The following is a 24,588-nucleotide window of genomic DNA, read 5'->3' on the forward strand; positions in this document are numbered from 1 at the left end:
GAATGGATAGGGGGCGCTCTCTTCAGCCCCTGAGAGTCCGTCTTCTCAGACCCTCCCCCTGCCTAAGGCCGCTGAAACAGTGCAAGGCTGTTACTAGGGGCACTCTGGGGCTTGAGGATGACCCTCCGCCACCTGACGCATCGAACTGCGGGGGCTCCGCCCCCCTATCCGAGCGGCCCCTCTCTCGTCACATGGCCTGCGGGCTTGGCCTGCGATTGGTGCGTTCGCATCACTCTCTGAGGTGCTGCCGCCCAGGAGGCCCGGCCCCCTCACGTGACAGTGGAACGCCGCAGCGGCTCCTCTCAGCCAGCAACAGGCCCTTTCGGTTTACACGGAAATGGGCGGGCCATTTCCGCGCACGTCGGCAGATCCGGCTGTCGATTGGCCAAATCTCCCCTTGCTCCTCCCTCATCTAGAGGAGGGGTAACTCGGGCCAAATGAGGGCCGTGATTGGTTAGCGCTGAAGGCTAGGGAGGGTAGGCTTCAGTCACGTGATGTGCGCTAGTTCTTGTCACGTGGCTGCTACCCAGGTAAGGAGGCCGCTCTTCCTGGGTTTGGGGGTCCTTTCTCGGTGTTATGTGCGGTCTTTGTTACCAAGTCTCCTCTACCAGCGTAGGCTGCATGAGGGGGGGACGGGCTCCTGGAGTCCTGCTCGGCGGAGGGGTGAGTGACCGGCCCCGCCCCTTCCGGTCTTCGAAGTAGCCTCCGCGGTGGACCCGCTGAGGCGTGTGAAAACCGAGGCTTTGCTTTAATTTTCCAAGTTTCCCTCCCGGCTTTAGGGGCATTTTCCTTGAGTGCGGAAGGGGAGGGCAGAGCCTGAGCATCTATCCCAGCGAAGGCTCCCTGAAGTGCACTCTCCCGGGGGAATTGTGGGAAGAGACCAAATTCGCCCCCTGCTCTCAGGCTGCCCTGCTCCTGTCGCTCCTTTGGATGCCTACCCTGCTGCCCGTGGCCTCTCGCCTTCTGTTGCTACCCCGAGCCCTGCTGTCCATGGCCTCTGAAATCCCCCCGTCCCAGCCCCCGCCGGCCTCAGGCTCTGGCTATGTTCCAGGATCGGTCTCTGCGGCGTTTGTCACCTGCCCCAACGAGAAAGTCGCCAAGGAAATCGCCAGGTGGGGACTTCGGTGTGGAGCGAAGAAGGGTGGTCGTGATCGGGACTTGCTGGGCGGGGGGAGGAGGGGTTGTGTCTGTGGCCGGGCCGCCAGGGCAGAAATCCCGGTCTCTTCGCCTTCAGGGCTGTGGTGGAGAAGCGCCTGGCAGCCTGCGTGAACCTCATCCCTCAGATCACATCCATGTGAGTCACAGGACTTGTGGGTAACCGGAGCTCACGGGGCTGGCTGGGAATCTCTGTCCTGGGGGAAAAAGATTTGCTCCCCAAGACTTTCTACCTCTGTCTCTCTGACCTCTTCAGCTATGAGTGGAAAGGAAAGATCGAGGAGGACAGTGAGGTGCTGATGGTGAGAAACCTCCCCCCACCCAAGAGAACTGCCCAGCCCCTACCCCTCAGCTGAGGCCCTGCATTCAACCCCATCTCCCTCATCCAACCGTATTTCTCTTTGCCCCTTAGATGATTAAAACTCAAAGTTCCTTGGTCCCGGCTTTGACAGACTTTGTCCGGTGAGAACTTTTGAGATGGATGCGGTGGGGGTGTGTGCAGTGGGCGGGACTTGCTGAGCAGTCTAGGGTTTCTGCCCAAGCAGGGAGCCCCTTGGGGTAAGCGTGTCAGTCATTTCTCAGCCGCACCCACCCCCACCGGTTTTCGCAGTTCTGTGCACCCTTACGAAGTGGCAGAGGTGATTGCGCTGCCTGTGGAGCAGGGGAACTCCCCGTACCTGCAGTGGGTGCGGCAGGTCACAGAACGGGGCCCCGACTCGAGCACAGCCCTACCGTGACCTGCCTGCCCGGTCGCCGCCTACGCTGCAGGGCCCTCGCTCCCCGGGATGGCTGAGCCCGCAATAAATCCAGTCTGGTTCTCTCTGCCTTTTGCCTGTTTTCCTTGTACATATGCACATTCGGTTGGGGAAGAAGAGGGAGTGCTCTGGTCCTCGTGTTCCTCCATCTTTCAGAATGACGCAGGGCTGCTAGGTTTGTTTTTTTCCTCTTTATTTCAACCATACAGAGTCCAGGATCTCTTATCTTCCCCCCCCTCTTCCTCAGTCTCTGCACCCAGGGGTTAAATAATTTTTAAAAATATTTAAAAAGCAGTAACAAAAAAAAAAAAGAAAAGGAAATGGTAAGATGGGGGTGGGGGAGTGGTGAGGAATCCTGGAGGGGGCAGAGAAGAGCGAGCCTCTTCCCCACACCCCACCATGGATTCCAGCCTGGGCAGGAGGGAGAACTATCCCCTGTCTCTCCAGGTACATCCCAGCTGTAGGTGAGGTGAGAGGTCAGGGTATGAAAGTGCCGGTGTGTGTGAGCAGGGAGGCGGGCAGCCGCGGGGCTGTTCAGAAGATGCCCCCTCCTCCCCACTCAACCAGGTACTGCACAGAGCCATCAGGCCGTACTCTCCGAGCAAGGACCCGGACAGGGTCCCCTCGGGACAGGTAGCCAACCCCACCCCGCACTCCTCCCCCAGTCCCAGGAGACAAGCTACGGCACAGGGGAGAAGGAGGTGCTGAGCGTCTAGGAAGCCCTGGGGAGGGGGCTGGGGTGGAGGAAGATGAGGCAGTCATCGAGTGGGGGGCACTTTTAGGGATGTCTGTGGGGAAGCCAATGTGAAGTTCCAGGGGTGACCTAGAGAGAGAAGGCAATTTTGAGTCATGACAGAGGTGGACAAGGATTGACTAGAATGGGGGCCACGTGTGGACAGGTGAGGAGCAAAGCCTGGTTGGAGACTCAAGGAACTTGAGGACGGGGGAAGAGGGACACAGCTGGTAGCAGGGGACAGACTCTCACCTGTCTGGGGGTTCACCATCCCCAGAGGTCCCTGCGGTGCTGGCAGAAGGGTGGAAGGAGGCGAACATCCGGATGGGGCTGCTGCGGTTGGGGAGGGGGAAGGCAGAGCACCAACATTATCTCCAGGGTGCCCTCCCCCCGGCCCCAGAACGCCCAGACACTGGCTCTGGAAGTCCTTCTAGGACAAGAAATAGTAGCTAAGAGAGCAGAGGGGAAAGGATTCTGGGTAGGAAAGTCCAGAGGGTGTAAGTGGGAGCACTGGAGGAGCACTGACCTGGGCAGGCAGCGGGCATCTGTGGGCCGGAAGTTGTAGCCGCTGCTGCCCTGGTAGCTCTGGTTAGGGCTGGGGGATGGTGGAGACACTGAGGCCTAGAAGAAGGGGCGGAAGACTGAGAGGTAACCCTTGATTCCTTCCCACATCCCACCTTGCATCCCGTGGGGTTCCCCCTGCCCCGGTACCTGCAGTGCCCTCTGCAGACGAGCCCGCTCCCTCTGCTCCCGGGACTCGGGCTGATTGCGCACTGCTGAGGGTGGCCCCAGCTCCTCCACTTTCCCCTTCTGCCTCCTCCTCAGGGGCTCTGGCTCCGGCCTCCGGCGCTTCCCCAGGGGACGTGAGACCCCTCCCCCAGGGCCCTGCCCTGAAGGGAAGCTGTAAGAGGCCTCCTTATCCCCCCAGCCCCCTCCCTGACACCCCAAAGACCTCCCCATCTCTGTACGTAAAATCCCCCCCAACTAAAGCCCTGAGAATTTCCCCCATCCCCCCTGGACCAGTGACCTGGTGGGGGCTCCATCTCCAGTAGGGGGCTCCACAGGAGGAGGGGTCCGAGCATGGAGACCAAATAAGCATTTCCTCTTCTTAATCTCCCGCCCTGAAATGAAACTGGGCAAGTGGAAAAGCACAGGTCAGCGCTGCAGAGAAACGCCCCCTAGGACCTCTCCTCAACCGCACCCGACCTCCACCTGTTTCCCCTTCCACTCACCGGTCTTTGTGGCTGTTAAGAGCAGAGAGCAGCTTAGAAGAACGTTCTCCCTTGGGAGTGTCTGAAAGCTGGGGCGGCGAAGACAAATGGGGTCAGGGGAGCAGTAATGCCCTCCCTTCCCCTAGCCTCTGTCTCCCTGTCCTACCCCAACCTAAAAGTGCCACTATCCCTTTACCTCCCCCAGAAGCAAACTGTCCCAGTTCTCAGAGGTGAAGGGGAGGATCTCGCGGTCAAAATCAAAGTATTTCTTCTTACAGCAGACGCTAAGGTGATAGAGGACAAGATGGGCCACGTCCACCCTGGAGAAACACGGAGTTGTCAAGGCCACAAGAAGCATTTCAAAAGCCAGGGGATTGAGATGGGCGGCTGGGGTATGTAGGGTGCAACGCGGAGGGTGCTGGGAAGGAAGCTACACTGAGGTCAGGCTCAGTCCACCTTACCAGCGAAGCTGTAGCCGTCGGACTTTCTCAGGGCCTCCCCGACACACACAGCATTCAAATTCATAGAACCTGGATGTGGGCAAGAGAAAGAGGACGTGTCACCTTGTGGAAAACCATGCCATGGAGGGCTCAGAAGCAAGGAGGGTGGACAGACGAGGAAATGCAGAGTGTGGAGCACAGGGCGGGGCAGCTTGGCCCCCTGAGGATCCGCCACGCCCTCACCTGTCCCCGTAGAGGAGGGGCTTGCTCAGACACTGGGTGCAGGCCTCATGGAACCACTGCAGGCAGCTCCGGCACTGCAGCATTTTCAGGTTCCACCTGAGGGAAACGGGACGAGTCGCCTCAGACACCCTCTTCCCCCTAACTGCCCCAAACCCTGCTCGGCACCTACCTCCCATCCCCCGTCCTCCCCTCACCCTGTTCTAACTCCTGCACCCCCTGGGATCTGCCACCTCTCATTACTCACTCCCCAGGGCCGCCACAGTAGCAGTAGCTCTGCTGTCGGTTGCTCAGATGTCCGGCGTCCCAGTCCAGCCCCTTCAGTCCGTACGGCAGAGACAGCTTCATACCCAGCATGGCCCTGGCATAGGGGCCCTTCTTCAGTGCCCCTCCCCTCTGCAGAGATACAGCAGGCGGGAGGCCTCAGAGGTGGGCGGGACAGGCTCAGGAGAGGCGCAGTAGGAGGGTGCCTTTACCTTGGTGGCGATCGCAAAGATGCACTGGCGGCAGACCCAGGATGTGCCCTCTCCTTCTCCAGGGGCTGGGGCCCGGGGAACGTGGCAGTCCTGGTGATAAGCTGAATAATGATAATGTTGATAGTAGACCACTTATTTATTGCATGCCCATGTGTGCTTGGTATTGGGGTAGGAACAGTTTTACCCATTTTATTTAATCCTTGACCACGGTTCTGCCAGCGTGAAAGTATTATCTTTATTTTACAAGTGAGAGAACAGGAGGTTAAGGGACTTGCCTGAAGTCACATGGTTAGAGAGAGATGTCTTTGAATCACCTCTGCTTGCTAAACTTATACCACCTTCATTCCATGGCTGCCTCTCCCTGTGCTGAAAGGGGGCAAGATTTCAGTCTTGAGGAGACTGGCCAGAGCAGTGGCGTGGGGACTTGGGCCAGAAGAAGCGACGTGACACAGGAGCAGTGCTGGAGGGGCAGGCTAGACACAGGCTGGCAGGCCCAGGGCAAGCTCTCCCACAGGTATCCTGCCTCTTACCGTGGCGACACTTCTCACAGCTGACCAGGCGGTTCCCAGGGACCACGGTCTCAGATCGACAGACACAACAGAGGAGTTCCTCCCCAGGGAGGGCGGCTGTGGGGGAACCCTGTGTCAGGAGGCCTGCCCTCGAGGCCCTCTGTACCCCCCCATGCCAGGTTTCTGTTTGCCATAGGCTGCAGGCTGAGGTTTCTGGGGTCTCACCAGGGCTAATGTCTTTCCACAGAACCAGAAACTGGGAATCATCCTCAAACTGGACCAGACACACTTCCCGAGCACTGTCCACCTGGGGTGGGTGAACACAGGATGAAAAGGGAGCCAGACTTAGATAAGGGGAACGGGACGGTGAGAGGTCAGAGGAAGGGCTTACCTTCTTGATGGTGCCCAGGTATAGCAGCCCATCAGTCCATCTGGCCAGCACATCTTGACCCTCCCACAGCCGAGGCCTGGGGCCTGAGGTGGGGGCCGGGGACGCCGGGTCCCAAAGTGAGGGAGCACTAGAGCGGCTCAGCCGGGGGGGCTGCGCCATCGCATCCTGGGGGGGCCTGGCCAGAAATGAGGCGGGAAGGAGATGGTGAGGAATGCTGAGGAAGCGTGCCCATTTTCTTTGCCTAGTTTTCTGTCAGGGATCAGTCTCTGCACGCCTGGTCTCCAAACCCTGGGACACTAGGACGGGAAGCCACTCAGTGTCCGGACTCCCAACTCTTCCAACTCTGGTGGCCACTTCTCCTGGCCACCCTCCCCAAAACCGAGCGCTCTCCTGGGATAGCACAGCCCGGTCTTAAGATTTGAGGAGAAATGATGGCTGGAGAAGCAGAGATTGCTACTCAGCTTCACCCTCCCCTCTGCTTAGACATATCGCCACCGCGGTACTGTTGCCCAGGCATGTGTTTAGGGAGCGTTTCTGGAGGTGTTTTCCAGAGTAGAAACAGCTGTCCCCCGGCCTGCTGGTCTCACACAGAACAATCATCCGGTGCCCGGTTATGTCAGGTCACCCTCAAATTCGGGGCTTCCTGCCCCTGGGTTAGGTAACTTCCCCGAGTGCTCTGGGAGGGGGGCGTGTCCCAGTCCCGCTCTCTCCTCCCCACCACGGCAAGTCCGAGAAGGCACTGGAGTCGGCCCAGCCCGACCCGAGGCCAGAGCGGCAAGGCTCTCCCGCCCGCGCCCTGCGCGCCGACCCCCGGGCTCCCTGTCCCCCCCCCACCAGCGCCTCCTGCCCGCCTCCTTACCGGTGACAGCTGGGGCCGCCGGGAGCCAGGCAGGGGCAGACGTCTGAGACCCAGGTGAGCCCCCCGCGCGGGGAGGGCACGTCCGGGCGCCCGGGGGCGTGCAGGCGGAGGCCGGGGGGTCCCCAGGCCCAGCCCCTCCGTCCCGGCGGCTCTGGGGCGTATGACGCAGCAGCCAAAGCAGCGGCAGCGGCAGGAGGAGGCGGCGGGGGGAGGGAGGGAAGGAGGGAGGGGAGGGACGGACCGGCTGGGAGGGGAGGACTTGGGGAAGGAGGAGCCGAAGGGGGGGCGGGCACCACCTCACCCCACCTCCCTCACCTCCAGCGGCCTGGAGGGCGCGAGCGAGCGGCTGCCCCTCAGCGGTTCGGGGCGCGAATAGTCGAGCCGGCAAGGAGAGGGAATCCCCGCGGCCCCTTCCCCGGATGGCAGGCTCGCCTTTGGGGCCAGAGGGAATCCCCCTCCCGGCGGCCTGCCTCGAGACTGGCCCCCCGCCCCATGCTACATCCGTTAGCTGCCCCACCCCCCGTGGTCACTCCAAGTCCCGCCCCCGGGCCCCAGTTCGCGGCCCCGCCCTCCATTCACCCTTCCCGTTGCCCTCGCCCCGCCCTCCTCCCGCCGATGCCCCGGCCCCGCCCTCCCCGTGGCCCGCGGGCCCCCCGCCCTCCCGCCGCGGCTCTGCGCACGCGTGGCCCCTCCCGCGCACGGCACCTGGGAAGGCCGAGCCCCTCCCCTGCCGGGCGGCGGCCGACATCGGGGAGCGCGAGGGGTCGGCGCGGATGCGCACCCTCCCGCTTGCGGGGCGGGCGCCGGGACGCAGAGGGCTAGTACCCGGGGCGGTGACGCCGCCGAGAGCCAGCCAATGGGCAGCAGGAGGGCAGCGCCCCGGCGGTTCGAACGCGAAGGCAGGAAAGGGCGGGAGGACAGCGCCTGCAGTTGGTGGGAGCGCGCGCCGCACCGCCGCAGGGCCCGGGTGCCCGTCGTAGGGGAGCTCCATCAGTGGCTGTGCTGGACAACCAGGCGGCACCCTTCAAGGAAGTGGCGACGGGGGAGGGCGCGTAGGGAGTCAGATGATCCCGAGCAGGTGAGGAAAGCCCGAGGCCGGCGTTTGGCTTAGCGGTTAAGACGCAACTTGGGGGCCAGCGGGTGCAAGATCTGCCCCTCTAACTTCATTTCAAGTAATTTAAGAAAAAAAAGACACAGCTCGGGTTGCGACCCCCATCCCACGTTCGGTTGCCCCAGCTTGGCTTCCAACTCCAGGTGCTGTTGTGCACCCTAGGTCCCTGCCCCCCACATGGGTGGGATACCCAGGTTGAGTTCTGGGCTCCTGGTTCAGCATTGTCTGTGGCGGGCATGTGGGGAGTGAACTAGCTTTCCAGGTCTCCTTTCAGAAAAGAAAAGTTTAAAGAGAGAAACCTAATCCCTAATTCCTAGCCCACAAACACATGGCTGGATAGGCACCTCCACAGCTCCTGTCTTAACGGATATGAAAAATATTTTCCTCTTTGGGCAAATGCTAATAAAATCTTTATTTAAAAAAAAAAAACTATTCTTTATTTGATAAGTCGGGTACATAGATAGCTTCCTCCACCCCGTAAAGCACCCCTTACCAACCTCCACCTCCTCCCCTAAACACACTCACAGGCACGCACACACACCCGCACGCATGCTAAGGAACCGGATGCATCTTCATTTCTTGTTGGCCTGGGCAGTACCAATGACACACTGGTTCACCTGGGGGAGAGGTAGACAGAATAAAGTTGGCAGAGTAATCAAAAGAACACTTTTCCCCCAAGATCTCTTCCTGCTGCCCAGAATGCTAGGGCTGCCCTCAGGGAATCCTGAAATAAGGGATCTGAAGGAAAGTTCGGGCCTGTCCCAGTTATGGTTGGTTTTATGAGGTGTGGTGCTGACAAGGCCTATGCAGAGGAGGCTTCCGTTTCCAAACAATCCCCGGAACAGAGAGCCCAAAACCCTCTCACTATAGGATAGCAACTCATAATATGGAAAATCAATAAAGAATCTAGCATTTACCTTGCTTTTCCTATATACTGAATTTCAGAGTAATCAAATACAGGTATGTCTCATTTGACTGGGCTTTGATTTTATGGCACTTTGCAGATACTGTGTTTAATGAAATCATGAAGTGAAAAGGCTGATCAGAAGTTTTAAATAGATCAGGCTAATTAACACCCAAATCTAGTGATATTATTTATATTACTTTAAGTTGAACAACTGGATACTGGGTGCCTTCTGACAAGACAGTAGGAAGTGTACAGCACCATCTAGTAAGTTTTCTTGCCAAGAAAATATGTTGTGGCAACTGTGCACCAAACAACTCTATTGGTGCCATTTTTTGAACAGCTCTAATGGCATTTTTTAGCAATGAAGTTTTTTTTTTTTTTTTTTTTTTTTTTTTTTTTTTTTTGACAGGCAGAGTGGACAGTGAGAGAGAGAGACAGAGAGAAAGGTCTTCCTTTGCCGTTGGTTCACCCTCCAATGGCCGCCGCGGCCGGCGCAACGCGCTGATCCGATGGCAGGAGCCAGGAGCCAGGAGCCAGGTGCTTTTCCTGGTCTCCCATGGGGTGCAGGGCCCAAGCACCTGGGCCATCCTCCACTGCACCCCCAGGCCACAGCAGAGAGCTGGCCTGGAAGAGGGGCAACCGGGACAGAATCCGGAGCCCCGACCGGGACTAGAACCCGGTGTGCCGGCGCCGCTAGGCGGAGGATTAGCCTAGTGAGCCGCGGCGCCGGCCCAGCAATGAAGTTTTTAAATTAAGGTATGTACATTGTTTTTTAGACATATGCTATTAGCACACAATATATTATAGTGTAATCTTTTATGTGCACTGGGAAGGCAAGATTCATGATTTGTTTTATTGCAATATCCTTGCTGTGACCTGGAACTGACCCCATAATATCTCTGAGCCATGCCCTAGATGGCAGGGGCAAGCTCTTCATAGAAGAATAGTTAACAAATGCAGAAGAACTGAGGGGATTAGAAAATCACTATTTGAATAAATACTAAGTCACCACCCTTAATAAAGTAATTGATCTGGATATGATGATTGTTTGAGACAATAACTAGGTGAAAAAGCTGCTGGGAAAGTTCAAAATGGATTAGGCTGTCAACAGCCAAATCAGTAATATATCATTCTAGCTGACAACTAGGTAAAGGTAATTAGGTCTTCCTATATGGCACAATAGGAAATACACTGCACCACCTTGCCAAGAAAGTTGAACTTGATTAAACTCTAATCAAACCTCTATCGGACAGTAAATCATATTGGGGGAAGAAGCAACAAACCAGGCAAAATCCTGACAATGGTATATTCTATAGGAAAAATGATGCTACTTCTTTAACAAGTAAATGGTATGGGGGAGGGCAGGGGCTGTTATAAATTAAAAATTTAGATATTTCAATCAAATAAAATAGATGGCCCTTGTCTGGATCCTGATTTGGACAAACCTAATGTATATGGAAGACATTTTGGGGGCCAGTATGGTACAGTGGGTTAAGCAGCCACCTGCGATGCTGGCATCCCATACAGGCACTGGTTTGAGTCCCGCTTCTTCCACTTCCAATCCTGCTCCCTGCTAAATGTGCATGGGAGGGCAGCAGAGGATCACCCAAGCGCTTGGGCCCCTGCATCCACGTGGGAGACCCAGATGGAGTTTATAACTCCTAGCATCAGATGGCCCAGCCCTGGCAGTTGCAGACATTTAGGGAGTAAACCAGCAGATGGACGATCTCTCTCTCTGACTCTGCCTTCAAATAAATAACACTTTTTTGATGCAACTGAATGGAACTTAACATAAAGATCCAGCTTTCTACTAATGTGCCTGGGAAGGTAATAGAAGACAGTCCAGGTATTTGCAGCTGCCACCCATATGGGAGACCAGGATGGAATTCTTGGCTCCTGACTTCCACCTGGTCCAAACCTGGCTATTGCAGCCATTTCGGGAGTAAATCAGTGTATGGACGTGCACTCTCTCTCTCTCTCAAATAAATAAATCTTTAAAAAAAGAAAATACAAACTGGCATATGTACAAGGCTGGTCAACATGGCCTTATTTGTGATAGAAAAAGTATGGAGGGGCCAGCATTGTGATGTAGTGCATAAAGTCACCTGCACCGGCATCCCATATGGGCGCTGGTTGGTTCAAGACACTGGCTCCACTTCGAATCCAGCTCCCTACCAATGGCCTGGGAAAAGCAGTGGAAGATGGCCCAAGTGCTTGGGCCCCTATGAGAGACCAGGAAGAATCCCCTAGCTCCTGGCTTCAGCCTGGCATAGCCCTGGCTGTTGTGACCATCTGGAGAGTGAAACCAGTAGATGGAAGATCATTCTCTGCCTTCTTTCTCTAACTTTGACTTTCAGATAAACAAATAAATCTTAAAAGATAAAGCGTGAAAACAACCCAAGTGTCCAGTAGAGGGAACTGGTGGATAAATGTTGGTGCATCCACACAGTGGAGTCTTAGGTCAACCTAAAAATAACTTGATGGTTTCTGTGAGCTGATGAAACTGTTTCGTTACACAAAACAAGGTACAGAACTACATATGTGAGAATGAGCTGCCTTTTATATAAGGAGGGGAACTAGAACATGCATATAATTTGTATTTGCAAAGAGAGACTGGAAGGGGGCCAGCATTGTGTCACAGTCGGTTAAGCTACAGCCTGCAATGCCGGAATCTCATATGGTGCTGGTTTGAGTCCCAGCTGCTCCACTTCAGAGCCAGCTCCCTGCTAATGCGCCTGGCAAAGCAGTGGAAAATGGCCCAAGTCCTCGGGCCCCTGCACCCATGTGGGAGACCTGGATGAAGCTCCTGGCTTCAGCCTGGCCCAGCCCTGGCTATTGCAGCCATTTTGTGAGTGAACCAATGGATAAAAGATATCTCTCTCTTTAACTACCTTTCAAATAAATAAAATAAATCCTTTAAAAAAGAGAGATATTGGAAGGATAAATAAAATGATAAAAATGATTTGATGGTGTGGACAGGGATGGTGGTAATAAAATTTCATTGTGTTGAGTATAGCTCGCTCTCTATATAGTTTTGACCTTTTAGTCATCTGTTTTAAAAAACTTAATCCAAAACCCACAAGTTAAAAATGGAACCAGGTGGGCAGTGCCCAGCTGCCTGCTGAATGTAAATCCTTCCTGGATAAATGTGGCCTTGGCCTAGCACACAGAGGGGCTGGGACGCAGAAGCCAACAATCACCCAGAGGTCCTGAAAGGGCCTGGCCCACGTGGTAACCGCACCTTGGAGGCAAAACGCAGAGAGTTGAGGGACTCAGAGGCGTTCTCTTCTAGAGGGGAAATGTTCACAAACATGAGCCTGTGGAAAGAGGAAGCCCAACCCCAGCATTAGTGACCAGCAGAGCCTGGACAGGTCTCCACAGGTCCCTTTCAACCCATTACCCACACACTTCCTACTCAACCCGCCCCCTCTCCCTTTCTCTTACATCTTGGCGCTACCACCCAGAGAGTTCTGCAGCAGGTACGTGAGCTTGCTGTTCCGGTAAGGCACATGGGACTCCTAGAAAGGTGAGAGGGAACAGGTGGCTAGCACAGGGCAGGGCTCCGCACAGCCAACTGGTCCCCCGGTCTCCCCTGCCCGTGCACCCCTTCCCCACCTTATTGCTCAGGGCCATGATGACCAGCCCTAGCGTGGACAGACTGCTGTTAATGGCCTGTGTTTCCCGAAGACGTTCCCGTTCCCCAGGGCCGAAGGCTAAGCTGGGGTCTAGTCGTTCACTCCCAGCCAGATCCACAAGGCTGAGGGGGGCCCCACACTGCAGGCCTCGGCTAGGGTGCTCCCCCAAGATCTGCAGCTGGAACACGCTGTGGCTGCGTGATGACCGCTCATTCTGTGCTGTGCGGGCCACAGCCCGATTCTGGTGGGCCAGATGGAGCAGGGCCTCCACCTGGGGATGGGGAGCAACAAGGGCAAAAGCAGACAGGAAGTTGGTGTAGTGACCCTCTCCCATAAGCAGATGCAGCAGTCCTGCCCAACGCCCGGCTCTGTCACAGAACATCTGCCCTCTAGCCCACCAGCCACACAACTCACCGTGGTGATCCAGCCTGCAACCTGCTCTTCATCCCCCAGTCTTCTCTCCTTTCCCCATAAACCTCCACCTCGCGGCACCACGCCCTCTCCTCCCCATGGCCCCGTTCTACTGCCCATGGAGGCCTCACCTCTTTCTCACAGGAAACAGAAACATATCGGGCATTGGTGACAGTAAGCTCCTCGCTCCCTGGTCCTGCCCGGCGAATCTCACACTCTCCTGCTTGGCCCTTCCGGGTCCCAGTGGCCAGCAAGTCTCGGACAGTCTCATTGTAGATCTCTACATAGCTTGCCACAAAGCTGTAGGTCCAGCCCTGGCCACTCAGCTCCTGGGCCACAGAGAAGAGGTGCCGCAGGGCCCGAGGAATCAGCCCCTCCAACTGGGGGTCTCCCCCAGGCCCACCTTCCATTGTGAAGGTCTTGCCACTGCCTGTCTGGCCATAAGCAAAGATGCATACTGGGTAGCCATCCAGGGCTGACTGGACAAGCATGGAGATTTCCTCAAACACTTCATCCTGCCCACTTGCTGGTGGGAACACCCGGTCAAAAGAGAAGTCGTGGCGGGTGGTAGGAGCTGGCGCCCCACTCAGGGTCCCACGCCGATCATCAGAGCGGGAGAGGCTAAGGCGGGTCGGAAGATCAGAGGGCCCACCAGGGCCAGAGGGAAATGAGAGGAAGCCGGGGGGTGGGGTAGGCTCCCCTGGAAGGACAGGGCGGACCCGGCAGAACACCCGGATGTTGCCCTTGAGTTCCTGCAGTTGGTTGTGCAGTCGCCGGCGCTCCATCTCTAGCCCATGGAGACGGTCTCCTCGCTCAGCTAGTAAGGCCGCCTGGGCTGCGGCCTCCTGCCGCAGAGACGCCACCTCTGCTTGGCTGCTTGACAGAGCAGCCTCTGATGCTTCCAGCCTCCTCTGTGCAGGATAGAACAGACACAGGAAGTGAGATGCAACCAGAGTAAACAGGTCACGTGGGGGAGGCACTGCATAGCGGGCTACCCTACTGCCTGCGGCACTGGCATCCCATTTCAGGATGCTGGTTCGGGTCCCAGATGCTCCACTTCCGACCCAGCTTCCTGCTGAAGCAGCAGAAGACGGCCCAAGTGCTTGGACCCCTGCACCCACATGGAAGACCAAGGTGGAGTCCCTAACTCCTCACTTCGGCCTGGCCTAGCCCCAGCCATTGTGGCCATTTGGGGAGTGAACCGGTGGATGGAAGCTAGCTAGCTCTCATTCTCTCTCTCTGTCCCCCTGCTACTCTCTGTCACTCTACCCTGTCAAATAATAAATGTTTAAAAAAGAAGAGTCACATGGTTAAGATGGTGCAGGGAGAGGAGTCCCTACTCCCAGGGACCTCAGAGAGGTCAGAAAACAGGGAATATACAGGCTAACCTAGTATTCTCTAGTACTATAGGACTATTGCAGGAGGGACACAGGAAGACTATAACCAGGCTGAGACTCAATGGTTTGGGAGTGAACCAAAGGAAGAACTAAGTACAGAAAGAAAATATCAGAAAAAGAGAAATGCATATGCAAAATGCCCAGAATTGACAGATGAGTCATTTGAGAGACTGCAGGTCATTCGATCTAGTTGGTGCCCACCACGAAGTCAAATGGATGTGGGAAGAGGGAAAGAGTACCACAGGGACTTGTGATCAGGATGGGGACCTGAAAGAGGGGGATGGAGGACTAGGGGAAGACAGAGACCAGGCAGGAGCTGTGACACCAAGTCCAGGGCAGGGAGAACTGGGGCGGGCAGCAAGACAGAGCCACAAGTGGGCTAGGCTAGAGAACAAGGGTGTGCTGCTGGGGATAGGGTGCCAAGGGTTGATTCCAAAGAGATGGCAGGGGAACACAGAGGGCTGGCATTCGGGGAGAACCTAGCCCTTACCTCCTGCTCCTCCAGTCGCGTGGCCAGGCCCCTCCGCTCCTCCTGCAATTCCAGCTGTTCTTTCTGCAGCTCTTGCACCAAGCCCTCCTGCGTGCCCAGTCGCTCTTCCAGCTCCAGGACACGGCTACTCAGGCTCCCCAGCTCCCGCTGACCCTGCTCGGCCTGGGTCCGTACCCTGGCCAGCTCCTCTTCCAGTGTCCTGCGCTCTGTTCCTAGGGCCTTGGCCTGTTGTTGGGCCTCTCTGAGCTGATCCTGCAGCTGTTGGTTCTCCTGGCTCAACGTCTGAGTCCTCTCACGGCTGCGTTTCAGCTCTGCAGTCATGTCACATAACTGACCCTTGAGGTCCCAGGCCGGACGCTTGCCAGGTTTCTTCCCTCCCGCCACGGGAGGAGCGGCTGATGCTAGGACGGGCACAGAAAGGACAAAGTCAGAGGTCTTAGCTCTCTATCCCTCTTCCATCCTGGCACTCAGGGCCTCTACACCTGGCGCGAAATCTTTCTTCTTCCCTTTAGACATGGAAGAAACCAAATGGATTTTTCTGGGCACTCACCACCTCCTCTTCCCTATCCCAGCCTCTCACCCAATGCGTATGTTTGTCACCTACTGCCAGGCTTCTGGGCAGGAACGGCAGGGGCTGGCTTCTGGTTCTTCAACACTAGAGAATTAAAGAGGTGACACAAGGGATTATAGGACCAGTGTCCCTCCATCACTCTCCCTTCAGACATACCCCGAGTCCCTTCTCAGCCCCAGTTCTTAAGTGTTATCATTACCTGTAGCGACACTTGTGGAACTCCGGGCTCCTACCTTCTTGGGAACTTTCTGAGCTGTCCAGAGATGGGAGAGAGGAAGAAGTATTATTTGCAGAGGCACAACACATTGACTGCCTGGGGCAGGGGAGGTGCTTTGTCTGAGGATAAAGTAATGCTCCTTGTCCCCTGACTCTGGCCATCTCCTAATGATATTCCTCGTAGGCCAAGAACTTATTCAATATGCCAAGAAGCAAGGTGGTCTAAGAAGTGAAAAAGCAGGAGGAAGCCAGAACCTTGTGAAAAGTCTTTCCCATTTGTGTAGAGCAATGGGGAACCATGTCCACATGCGCTCCTTCACCCCCAGAGCTGCCCCGCAAGACATGCAGCTGCCTCTGAGGAGCTGTGTAGCTAAGGGACAGCGGTAGGTAGGCGAATTCACTGCGAAACAAGCTTTGTGCTTTTCAATTTTGGACCAAGTGAAGTTTACTATCTATTCAAAACAGACTACAAGTGATACAGAAGAAAGGAGTAAAAGAACACTGGACGCTGATGCCCTTGGTCCCTGGCCCATTCCTTGAGCTTACCTGCAACCTGGCCTTGGGTCTGTGACATGGTGCTGAGTGGGGCTGCTCTGGGCCGGGATGAGACAATTTTGGTCGACGGACCCAGCCCTCGTATCCGTTTCTGGGAAAGATCAGGATGAGACCCATGAATCCCTCCTCTTTCTCACGCGCACACACACTCATGCAGGAGTGTACACACATGGGACTCTTCACACCCAGCTCACCTTTTCGGGCTCCAAGGCATTTTCCATCTGCTCAGGCCCTCTCTTGAGCCTGCTTCCTGGGAGAGGAAGTCGCGAAGAGCCCGTGACCAGGGGTGTCTTCAGCTCTATGTTCCCTTTCACTTCTGACAGGGGAGACCTCTATTGGGAAAAAAGGAGACCATTTAAGACCATGGCCAGGAGCCCGAATGTCCCCAGAGCTCCCCTTCTTGGTCTGCCAGCCTCAATTCTCAACATCATCGGCAAGCATTAACAGCAGACTACTTGTGCTAAAAGCTGGACTCACAGATTATGTGCCAGCCAAACAGCACAGACGTGGGACTTAGGGGTGGGCCTTTGGCCTAGTTAAGAAGCTGGTCAGACACCTGCAGCGGTGTCAGAGTGCCTGGGTTCAAGTCGTGGCTCCACTCCCGATTTCACATCCCTACAAATGTGCACCCTGGGATGCAGTAGGTGATTCACCCTTGTAGGAAACACAGATCAAGTTCTAGGCTGCTGGCTTCAGCATGGCCCAGCCCCAGATGTTGCAGGCATCTGGGGAGTAAACTAGTGGATTTCTCTTTGTCTCCATCTCTTTCTGCCTTTCAAATATAAATAACTATTTTTCAAATTAAATCAGCATTTAGAGGCAAGTATTTGGTGAAAAAGTTAAGACGCCACTTGGGATACCCACATCCCATACTGGAATGGCTGGTGTGAGTCCTGACTCTGCTTCCAATTCCAGCTTCCTGCCAATGTGCACCCTGGGAGGCAGCAGGTGGCAGTTCCAGTACCTGGGTCTTTGCCACCCATGTGGGAAATTCAGTCTGAGTTCTGGGCTCCTGGTTTCAGCATGGCCTGGCCCAGCCCTGGGTGTTACAGGCATTTGGGAGGTAAACCAGGACAGAATCTCTCTCTTCTCTCTGCCTTTTCATATAAAATGATAATAATAATTTAAAAAGTTCTATTAATAAGCATGAAAGGGCTGTTATTGAGGTGCAGTGCATTAAACTGCTGCTTATAACTCTCCAGCTTCCTGCTAATGCACCTGAAAAAGCAGCAGAAGATGGTCCAAGTACTTGGGCTTCTTACTATGTGGAAGAATGGAATAGAGTTCCTGACTCCTGGCTTTGACCTGGCCCAGACCTGGCTATTGCAGACATCTGAGGAATGAACCACCGGATGGATGATCTCTCTCACTCTGCCTTTCATATATTTAAAAAGAAAATTAAACATAAAAAGAAATAATAGGGGCCAATGCTGTGGCACACCGGGTAAAGCTGCTGCTTGCAGTGCCAGCATCCCATATGGGCACTGGTTCATGTACTGGCTGCTCCACTTCTGATCCAGCTCTCTGCTGTGGCTTGGGAGAGCAGTAGAAGATGGCCCAAGTCCTTGAGCCCCTGCACCCAAGTGGGAGACCCGGAAGAAGCTCCTGGCTCCTGGCTATGGATCAGTGCAGCTCTGACCATTGTGGCCAACTGGGGAGTGAACCAGGGGATGGAAGACCTCTCTGTCTCTCTCTCTCTCTGCCTCTCCTTCTCTCTGTGTAACTCTGACTTTCAAATAAATAAATAAATCTTAAAAAATAATAATAATAATAAAAAGAGATCCAAGAATACCTAAAGGGCTGGTTTAACAGAATGCTCAGTTCAGTTTTGGGAAAATAGGTATGAGCTACCTGTGTTACAGGATATATTCAAGGATGTTCACTGAGCATCCTCATAGAGAAAACTGAAACAGCCGGATCCCTTATCTTGTCTTTAGTTTTAGCTGGCCTATTGTCTCTCCCTATATTAGACTGTGAGAACCATAAGAATTTAACTGTTTTGGAGCTGGCAGTAGAGCGTAGTGGGCTAAGCCCCACCTACAGTGCCGGCATCCCATATGGACGCCTGCTGGAGTTCCGGCTGCTCCTCTTCTGATCCAGCTCCCTGCAAACGTGCAGTTGGAATCCGGTTGGAAGATGGCCCAAGTGCACTTGAGGGACCCGAATGAAGCTCCTGGCTTAGGCCTTGCCCAGCCCTGGCTGGTGTGGCCTTTTTGGGAGTGAACCAACAGATGGAAGATCTTTCTCTCTCTGCCTTTCCCTCTCTAATTCTGCCTTTCAAATAAATAAATAAATATTTTAAAAAACTACTCATTTTTTCACAAGTGTATAACCAGAAGGCCTAGAACAATGTCTACTACCTTGTAGGACTCTGGTTTTTGAAGGAATTAAGTGTCCGTCAGCGGAGGAACACTTAAAATAAGCAGTGACACATCCAAACCAATGCTTTATATGGAAATAAAAAGGGGATAAAATATGTGACATTTTTGCCTGCCACCTGCAGAAATGTTTATTTTCATCAAATATAGTATGAAAACCAATTTCTTCTTTAAGTATCCCAGTGTCGAACACTAAATTGGTTTTTATAATCCACTCTCTTCTTCCTGTCCACACTATCCTAGTGGACCCCTCATAGACCTACCGCCTGTCTCTGCTTTTCAAATAAAATGAAAATAGATGATTTTTTTTAATTTTTTTTTTTTTTTTGACAGGCAGAGTGGACAGTGAGTGAGAGAGAGACAGAGAGAAAGGTCTTCCTTTGCCGTTGGTTCACCCTCCAATGGCCGCCGCGGCTGGCGCGCTGCGGCCGGCGCACCTCACTGATCCGATGGCAGGAGCCAGGTACTTATCCTGGTCTCCCATGGGGTGCAGGGCCCAAGCACTTGGGCCATCCTCCACTGCACCCCCAGGCCACAGCAGAGAGCTGGCCTGGAAGAGGGGCAACCGGGACAGAATCCTGAGCCCCGACCGGGACTAGAACCCGGTGTACCGGCGCCGCAAGGCAGAGGATTAGCCTAGTGAGCCGCGGCGCCAGCCCGATGATTTTTTTTAAAGAAGGATGGGTGTTTGACGCAGCAGTTAGGACCTGTCTCCTTGGGATGTTTATGGGTTCAGAAAATGTCCCCCGTTTTGTTTACTCAGCACAACTCCCAAGGGTGCAGCACCTGTTCTCTTCCCCTTCACTGCCAAGTGAGACACAAGGACCCCAACGGTCACTTGGAAGCACTGGCGGTCACCTTCCATCGGAGCAGACATCACTGCCGCTCTGCCTTGCCTTCCCAAGGTCACAGCATCAGACCCGCCTCTTCCCCACCTCCCGCACCCTGCTCTGCCCATCTTCCCTTGGCTCCTCTACACCCGCATCGTCTCTCTCTCTCTCTCTGCCCGGTCATCCCAGTCAGCACACGGCATACGCTATTCTTTCTTTCAACCTTAGGGAGTCTTCAAAAGGGCCCGCGCGCGCCAGCCACGAGGGCCCCTCCATGGCCGCGCGTCCGTCGGCGTCGCGGGGCAGAGTGATAAATATGAGGTCCATAATACACTTGGAAGTTCCCTCCAAATGCTGGCTGAAATTTGTCCTTACACGTCCCAGGGCTCGTGCGCAATGATGGGGAACCGTGGGAACGCGGCCTCGCAGGAGAGGAAAGCGGGCTACAGTTTGTAGTGAAGCCGCTCAGCTGGCCGCTGCAAGGCGGCGGTTGTGAAGCGGAGATCAGCTGTCGCTTAGAGGTTTCCTGAAATCTGGTTCAGTCTAGATGCACAGGAGGTGGAAGGTCAAGTGCTCGTGCGGTTTAAAGTGTTCTGAAGGTTCCTAACTATAAACTATGTTTCCAATTAAAACCCCCAGCTGCCCGGCAGAAGGTTAGGCTCCTCTACATCACCGGTTTACTGAAAATGATTAATACTGTAATCACCAAATATCTCCTGTTTTAATCAAAGGATGGGGAAAATAAATTTTATATGTTGACTTTTTTAAAAAAAGTTTTCATTCTGCTTTCCCTTACCTTTTTCTCTCGCCACTCCTCAAAGGCATTGTCTACAGGGCATTCACTGTGTCTGATTTCTCTCCTACATCCATTCCAATCAGGTTTTCACTCCCACTGCTCTACCAAAACTGCTATAACTTTATGTTGCTAAGTCAATTCTTTATCCTGTTTCTTTTTATGATTTATTTATTTGAAAGGCAAAGTGACAGAGAGACATACAAAGAGAGAGACACACAAAAAAATCTTCCGCCCATTGGTTCACTCCTCAAATGCCCTCAACAGCCAGGAATGGGACCAGCACTGTGGCACTGTGGGTAAAGCCATCACTACCACCTATGGTGCCAGCATCCCATATGGGCACTGGTTCAAATCCCGGCTGCTCCAATTCCAATCCAGCTCTCTTCTAATGCACCTGGGAAAGCAGTGGATGATGGCCCAGGTCCTTGGGCCCTTGAACCCATGTGGGAGACCTAGATGAAGCTCCTGGATCCTGGCGTTGGTCTGGCCCAGCCCTGGCCATTGCAGCCATTTGGGGAGTGAACCAGCGGATGAAAGACTTTTCTCTCTCTCTCTCTCTCTGCTTCTGCCTCTCCCTCTTTGTAACTCTGCCTTTCATATAAATATAAATCTTTTTATTTGAAATACAAAGACAGAGGGGCAGAGGCAGAGAGAGAGAGAGGTCTTCCATCCACTGGTTCACTCCCAAATGGCTGCAACAGCCAGAGTTTGGCCAAATTGAAGCCAGGAGCCAGGAGTTTCCTCCGGGTCTCCCATGTGGGCGCAGGGGCCTAAGGACTTGGGCCATCTTCCACTGCTTTCCCAGGCCATTGCAGAGAGCTGGATGGGAAGTGGAGCAGCCAGGACTAAAGCCAGTGCCCATATGGGATGCTGGCACTGCAGACAGCAGCTTTACGTACTACGCCACAGCACTGGCCCCAATAAATAAATCTTAGAGGAAAAAACAAAAACAACAAAAACCAGCCAGGACTGGGCCAGGCTGAAGCCAGGAATCAAGAACTCCATCCGGGTCTCCCACATGAGTGGCAAGAACTCAAGTACTTGCTCATCACTGCTGCCTCCTATGGACATTAGCAGGAAGCAGGATGGGAAGAGGAAGAGCTGGGATTTGATGCCAGTACAGGATGTGCGTTCCAAACAGTGGCGTAGCCTGTGACACCATGACACCCGCTCTACCCTCATGTTCCCTTTTATTTTTTAAAAAGAGATTTATTTATTTATTTGAATGGCAGAGTTACAGAGAGAAAGGGAGGGAAGGAGAAAGGAGGAAAAAGGGAGAAAAAAAAAATCTTCCATCTACTGGTTTACTTGAAAATGGCCACAAAAGCTGGAGCTGGTCCAGCAAAAGTCAGGAGCTAGGAACTCCATCTGGTCTCCCACGTGTGTGACGGGGCCCAAGCACTAGGGCCTCCTCTGTGCTTTCCCAGAGGCATGAGCAGGGAGCTGTAGGAAGCAGAGCTCTGGCACGGAATGCTGGCGTTGCTCTGTGTCAGCCCACAGCCTCCTGTTTTTTGATTCTTCAAGCAGCATTTGATATGACTGATCACTCCCTCTGCGTTAATATGTTCTCCTTTCAGCATCATCCAGAAGACCACCTTTTAGTTTTTCTACCTCGTCTCTCCAAATTGTAACAACTATCCTTCTATTCTCTGAATACATGCACCACCCATTCCTGTGGCTTTAAATGCCATTGATATGCTAACAGTTTCCAAATTCTCATCTCTAGCCCAGAGCTCACAGCTGAACTTCCACATGGAAGTCTAATAACTGACCTGTTGTGCCCAGACCTGCTCCTCTCCCAGCTTTTTCCAGCTCAGACGATCTAACTCCAGCTTTCAGTTGCTCAGGCCAAAAATCCCAGAGTCCACCCTTACTCCTACATATCACATCTACCCTGTCTGCAACACAAGGCTGCGTCCACCTTCAACATATATCCAGAAGCAGACCACTCGCTACTTCTTCCACGGCTACCGCGCCGACTCGAGTCAGCGTCATCTGTCACCTAGAGTGTCATTCACCAGGATCTCAGCAGGGGATGATGTGACCCTCCAGGAGACACCTGACAACCTCTGAAGACATTTTTGTTTGTTATGATCAGACAGGGGCTGCTGCCAGCACCCAGGGGTGGAGGCCGGGGTGTTAAGCATCTGACAGTGGACAGGACAGCTCCCACAATAAAATATCAATTGCACCAAGGCTGGGAAAACCGCTGCACTCCCAAGCGCTCTCCTTGTTTCTACCCTGACCCCCTTACAGTCTAATCCCAACGCAGCTGAGTGATCCTCTTAAAATGTAAGACAGGTCCCACCTCTCTGCCTAAAACCTTCCAGGGCTTCTCCATTCAGTCCTCACAACGGCCCCAGGAAGAAGTGAAATGGGATCTTATCACAAGAGTCCCTTTTCATAAACATCATAAGATCCATTTTTTTTTTCATGAATCTTATTCGAAGATTCAATTTTCATGAGCTTTTTTGAAGACTTCTTGTATACATGGGTTTCAAAATTTTCTGCACCAACATACATTTATCTTTTAATTCCGTTTCCTGCAAACCGTCTGAGGTCCCTCACATAACTAACTTATTGCATCTACTGCCTCTCTGCCACGCAGCTCCACGAAGGCAGCGGTTTCCGCCCACAGCTGCTTCCCAAGTGCCTACAACTGAGCCGGGCGGGCATCCACCTACTCCATGGATAGACCTGAGAAGATTTTTACGATTTTTTTTTTTTTTTTACTGCCATACCACTCCGCTCTGCACTTCGGTTCCCCAGATACATGGCCTTCCCAGTCTTGCGCACTGATCTTTTAATCCCACTCCCCACGCACTTTCTGAGCTTCCCTCGTCCACCTCTTTCCACTGGAGAGGGGCGGCCGCAGGGGGCTGTGGGCTGCGGCGGGGCACGGGCGGGAGGAACCGAGGCAAGCAGAGACGGTGAGATCTTCCTCCCCGCTCCCGGAAACAGCACCAAAGGACGCCGGCAGGGACCTGGCGTCAGACACCGCGTCCCCAGGGGCAGGGCGCCCCGCGAACGCCCCTCTCGCACTGCAACCCCGAGTGGGAGTGGAGAGGCGGAAACGTGTCGGACCAGCCCGGGGATCCTAAACGGGAGATCTTGAAGACGGGAAGGCGAGAAAGGGCGTCCCTAGCCCTGAAGCCGGGGGAGAGCAGGCGGACGTGGCCGCTCCACGCCTGCGGGGGCTCAGGGGTCTTCGCCCTCCACCAGGCGGGCAGAGCCGGGGCCCGGACAGCACCCGAGCGGCCGCCCGCCGCCCGCGACTCACCTGGGGCTCCATGTCCGCCTCCGTCCTACACACACCGCGGGGACGCGATGGAAGAGGGCAGGGCGCCGGGACTCCCGGGACCCGCGTTCTCTCGCCCGCTCGCGACGCGGATCACGCGCGGCACGGGCTCCGCGGGACACCAGCTCCCAGCCACACCCGCCACTTTTGAATTTCAACGGCCGTCACCCAGCCTCACCGCGCTCCGCTCGCAGGGGCCAATCGTCGCCGTCGCCACAGCCGGGGACCAATCGCAGCGCCCTCCGCCTCGCGGAGCCACGCCCCGCCCGGCCGCCGCTCTCTCCTTCCGGTTCCGCCCGCAGGCAGATTAACCCCACTTCCGGCCCCACGGCTCCTCTCGCCCCTCCCCTTCTCTAGCGGTAATCGCTCTGGACTTCCGCTGGGCTCCCGGCCTCCGCTCGCTACGTCAGAAAAGGCGTGTGAGAGCCGCAGGAACCTAAGTGGCCGAATGGAACTGGTGCGGGCACGCAGGGGACGGGGCGGGGACGCGGGAAGCCAGGAAACACGCGTGCGCAAAGGAGACCCCGCTCAGAGCGTGCGCCTCCTCGCGGCTGCAGCGGGGAGCGCACGGCTTAGCCCTAACGGGTGGACGTGACTGGGGCTCGACGGCGTCCTCTGCTGGTGGCGGTGAGGCTGGACCCGGAAGTGGAAGCCGCGCACTCAACGCCCAGGGCAGGGGTCGTGGGTCTGTCCGTTCCCGGTTATTTGCCATTTCGACTTAGGGACCTTGGGTCGGCCTTGGCCCTCAGAGGATTCGGAGCTCAGGGGAGGATTTCTCTGTGCAGAGCCTTCCTACCGCACCTCCTACGTACCTGAGCCGGGGAGGGTTTGCTGCTTCCGTTAATGGAGTATTTTTATGCTTTTCAGGCTGCACAGTGCTTTATCTCGTTGAATTGCAAAAATTCGCCGAGCTCTTACCGTGTGCCAGGTGCTGTATATATCTTATCTGCAAGGTAGAGAAAGGAGACTGGTTTAGAAAGGCTAAGCAACGAATGCAAGATCACACTGGTGGCTGGGAGTGGATCTAGATAACATTAACTCCCAAATTCAAGCCATTTCTGTTACCCCCGTCGCCGCTGACACTCTTAGTAACAGAATAAGGCGCCGGTAATTCTGCCGCATTTATCCCTCTGAGTTTCCATCCAGTCCTGAAGGTAGGCAGGACAAGGTTTTCTTGATTTCCAATACTAAAAGGCAGGGTGCCCAGCGGCGGTCTGGCGGGGG

General features: G+C 54.7%; 3 protein-coding genes across 12 annotated transcripts; 1 reads left to right on the forward strand and 2 right to left on the reverse strand.

Annotated features, from left to right (window-relative positions):
* The first annotated feature begins 294 nt into the window (after positions 1 to 294).
* Positions 295 to 1,980, forward strand: CUTA (cutA divalent cation tolerance homolog). 5 transcript variants are annotated; one of them, XM_008262785.4, is made up of 7 exons: positions 422 to 530; positions 612 to 663; positions 904 to 1,112; positions 1,235 to 1,294; positions 1,412 to 1,457; positions 1,568 to 1,617; positions 1,766 to 1,980. In XM_008262785.4, exons 2-7 carry the CDS (start codon positions 622 to 624, stop codon positions 1,890 to 1,892), a joined length of 534 nt encoding a protein of 177 aa, XP_008261007.1. In that variant the 5' UTR covers positions 422 to 530; positions 612 to 621; the 3' UTR covers positions 1,893 to 1,980. The 5 variants fall into 5 exon arrangements, with proteins under 5 accessions (XP_008261009.1, XP_008261007.1, XP_069930290.1 ...); XM_070074189.1 differs by having other exon boundaries at positions 445 to 530; positions 1,052 to 1,112; XM_070074188.1 differs by having other exon boundaries at positions 470 to 530; positions 617 to 663.
* A 106-nt stretch (positions 1,981 to 2,086) lies between these two features.
* PHF1 (PHD finger protein 1) lies at positions 2,087 to 7,299 on the reverse strand. Of its 4 annotated transcripts, XM_051854852.2 has the most exons (16): positions 6,770 to 7,299; positions 5,911 to 6,085; positions 5,745 to 5,826; positions 5,541 to 5,636; positions 5,286 to 5,376; positions 5,011 to 5,111; positions 4,782 to 4,930; positions 4,538 to 4,633; positions 4,316 to 4,384; positions 4,051 to 4,174; positions 3,876 to 3,943; positions 3,671 to 3,775; positions 3,355 to 3,544; positions 3,170 to 3,264; positions 2,896 to 2,976; positions 2,087 to 2,733 (listed from the first exon to the last, which is right to left on the reverse strand). In XM_051854852.2, exons 2-16 carry the CDS (start codon positions 5,961 to 5,963, stop codon positions 2,445 to 2,447), a joined length of 1,689 nt encoding a protein of 562 aa, XP_051710812.1. In that variant the 5' UTR covers positions 5,964 to 6,085; positions 6,770 to 7,299; the 3' UTR covers positions 2,087 to 2,444. The 4 variants fall into 4 exon arrangements, with proteins under 4 accessions (XP_051710812.1, XP_002714565.1, XP_051710813.1 ...); XM_002714519.5 differs by lacking the exon at positions 5,286 to 5,376 and having other exon boundaries at positions 6,770 to 6,964; XM_051854853.2 differs by lacking the exon at positions 5,286 to 5,376 and having other exon boundaries at positions 4,782 to 4,895; positions 6,770 to 6,960.
* Positions 7,300 to 8,267: 968 nt separating this feature from the next.
* Positions 8,268 to 24,294, reverse strand: KIFC1 (kinesin family member C1). Of its 3 annotated transcripts, none has more exons than XM_070074187.1 (11): positions 24,177 to 24,294; positions 16,257 to 16,394; positions 16,054 to 16,153; positions 15,491 to 15,544; positions 15,325 to 15,375; positions 14,721 to 15,121; positions 12,965 to 13,744; positions 12,403 to 12,693; positions 12,232 to 12,305; positions 12,029 to 12,104; positions 8,268 to 8,497 (listed from the first exon to the last, which is right to left on the reverse strand). In XM_070074187.1, the coding sequence occupies exons 2-11, from the start codon at positions 16,281 to 16,283 to the stop codon at positions 8,453 to 8,455; spliced, it is 1,899 nt and encodes a 632-aa protein (XP_069930288.1). In that variant the 5' UTR covers positions 16,284 to 16,394; positions 24,177 to 24,294; the 3' UTR covers positions 8,268 to 8,452. The 3 variants fall into 3 exon arrangements, with proteins under 3 accessions (XP_069930288.1, XP_051710811.1, XP_017200527.2); XM_051854851.2 differs by lacking the exon at positions 24,177 to 24,294 and adding an exon at positions 23,543 to 23,662; XM_017345038.3 differs by lacking the exon at positions 24,177 to 24,294 and adding an exon at positions 23,347 to 23,585.
* Positions 24,295 to 24,588: the final 294 nt, after the last annotated feature.

Source organism: Oryctolagus cuniculus, chromosome 5 (genome assembly GCF_964237555.1).
Source record: "Oryctolagus cuniculus chromosome 5, mOryCun1.1, whole genome shotgun sequence".
NCBI classification, from domain to species: Eukaryota; Metazoa; Chordata; class Mammalia; order Lagomorpha; family Leporidae; genus Oryctolagus; species Oryctolagus cuniculus.